We start from the raw sequence: 2127 nt of genomic DNA, 5'->3' as shown, positions 1-2127 counted from the left end.
GGGCTGCGGGACGAGACGGGACGGGCGGCGAGGAGGAGCGGCGGGGGGCCCCCACGCAGCCAGCCAGCCACGCACCCCCCCCTCCACGCACCCATGGCCGACGTGCATCTCTCCGGCCCCCCGGCCCTGGAGCGCCTGGCGGCCCGACGGGCGCTGCTGGCCGGCCACGACCGCAGCGCCGTCTGCAGGAGCCTCTTCGGGCCGGTGGACCACGAGGAGCTGGGCCGGGAGCTGCGGAGCCGCCTGCGGGAGATGGGCGAGGCCGACCAGCGCCGCTGGGACTACAACTTCCACACCGACACCCCGCTGCCCCCCGCGCCCGGCCGCTTGCGGTGGGAGGAGGTGGAAGGCGGCGCCGTGCCCGCTTTCTACCGGGAGACCCTGCAGGTGGGGCGCCGTCGGGTCCCCCTGCGCCGGGCTCCCCCGGCACCGTCGCCCCCCGCCGCCGGCAAGGGGGCTCCGGGGGCGTCGGGGGGGCGGCTGAGCCGGGAGAACCGCGCCGCGCCCCCCGCTCCCCGCCGCCGCGCCGCCAGACGGAGCAGCCCCGCCACCCGCATCACAGGTGCGTGCCCCGACGGGGGGAGCGGGGAGTTGGGTTCCCCCACCTTTTTTTTTCCCCCCTGGTGTACCCCCTCCGCCTCGCTGACGCCCCCTCTCTCGACGTCCCCCCCTCCAGATTTCTTCGCCAGGAGGAAACGGCCGGCGCAGCCCAAGGCAGCGGCCGAGCGCCCCCCCGGCTGCGCGTCCCCCCCCTCCGCCGTGCCGGCTGAGCAGACCCCCCGCAAGCGGCTCCGGTGAGCCAGGTGAGGAGCACCCGTGGGGGGAGGAAGATGCTCGGGAGTGGGCTTCCTACTAATTTTCTTACCCCATCATAATTTTTTTTTTCCCCGTCCCCCCCCCTAGATTTTTGCACTACGGCACCCACGGGACAGGCGCGCAGCCCCGGGGGCGAGGCGCCCCCCAGGCACGGCCAACTGGGGCCCCCCCGCCCGGCCCGGGCCCCGGAGCGGAGCCGGAGCGAAACCGGAGCGGAGCCGGAGCCGCAGGCGCAGCGCCCGGCCGCGCACGGAGCAGTGTTACCGTACAACTGTGCAATGTATTACGTTCTATATAGAAATGTATTATGCCTAATGTGAGTACACTGGTCAAAAGTGTAAAGCTTTAAAAGTCATTTATATGAAATGTTTAATCTCTGAGCTCTCAGTGCAAGAAAAAAAAATGAAAAGGTGGAGGAAAAAAGAAAAAAGCAAGTGTATATTTGTACAAAAACGTTTTTTAAGAGTTATACTAACTTATATTTTCTATTTATGTCAGAAATGTTGATAACTGGTTGACATCCAATAGTCGTTTTTTTTCTTTTGGTTAAGCCAAAGGGCACTATATTTGCTTTTGTTATTTACAAAATGTAAATTTATTTTTATAGTGGGATTTTTTTTTTTTTTTGCATTCACAAGATGTAGTTACGAAATCAAAACATTTTTTAGACTTTACTTGAAGACAAAACTGTTTTAATGGTTCCTGAGTTGGTTTGTACCACTGTCATTGCAAATAATGCCACAACTTCAAATAGTAATAATAAAAAAATCCAGGAAACCCTTGCAATGTTGCTTGGTGTGTGCTGTGCAGATGTCCCGGGGGGGTGGCTGTGATCAGTGGGGCCCAAGCCCGTGTTGCTCCATGCATTGTGGCTGCATCCACACCCCCCTGTGCTCAAAGCTGCCCCTGGTTGCTGGAGGAAAGGAGTTGGTGGCTTGTGAACATACGTGTGAGCACTGCTGGAGTTAACAAAGTGAGATGGGGAACATGCACCCATAGAAGCCCCAAATTCAGCCTTTCTACACTTGTTTTTCCCTTCTCCTCTTGCCAAAGCTGGCCCCAAGACCCCTCCAGGGTGTGGAACTGCCCCACACCAAGGGGGGAAGAATGAGGGGTGGGCACAGACCCTCAGCAGGCTCTGTATGGGGCAACCCTTGCAACCTGCATGTCCCCACCCCAGGCTACTGTAGGGAAAAGCTTCCCCATTCCTCTGGTCTAAGCCCGGCATTAATTTTGAGGAAAATCCTGCGATTCCAGCTATATGTGTAAGTGGGGAGCAGAACAGCCACCAGGCAAAACACATGAGCACAG

At 59.2% G+C, this 2127-nt stretch overlaps 1 protein-coding gene across 1 annotated transcript; it reads left to right on the top strand.

Moving 5' to 3' along the window:
- CDKN1C (cyclin dependent kinase inhibitor 1C) lies at positions 1-1540 on the top strand. The gene is made up of 3 exons (XM_084287135.1): positions 1-562; positions 677-803; positions 904-1540. Exons 1-2 carry the CDS (start codon positions 94-96, stop codon positions 796-798), a joined length of 591 nt encoding a protein of 196 aa, XP_084143261.1. The 5' UTR covers positions 1-93; the 3' UTR covers positions 799-803; positions 904-1540.
- The last annotated feature ends 587 nt before the right edge of the window (positions 1541-2127 follow it).

The sequence above is a fragment of the Netta rufina genome (assembly GCF_964035555.1).
Source record: "Netta rufina genome assembly, chromosome: 5".
Lineage (NCBI taxonomy): Eukaryota > Metazoa > Chordata > Aves > Anseriformes > Anatidae > Netta > Netta rufina.
Note: the sequence above shows the minus strand (reverse complement) of the source record. Positions and strands in the feature narration are given on the sequence as shown.

Bases quoted from the DNA above. Each gene is read 5' to 3' on its own strand.
- CDKN1C (XM_084287135.1), top strand. From the start codon at position 94: ATGGCCGACGTGCATCTCTCCGGCCCCCCGGCCCTGGAGCGCCTGGCG. The intron at 563-676 runs GTGCGTGCCCCG...CCCCCCCTCCAG, and splicing joins CCCCGCCACCCGCATCACAG to ATTTCTTCGCCAGGAGGAAA.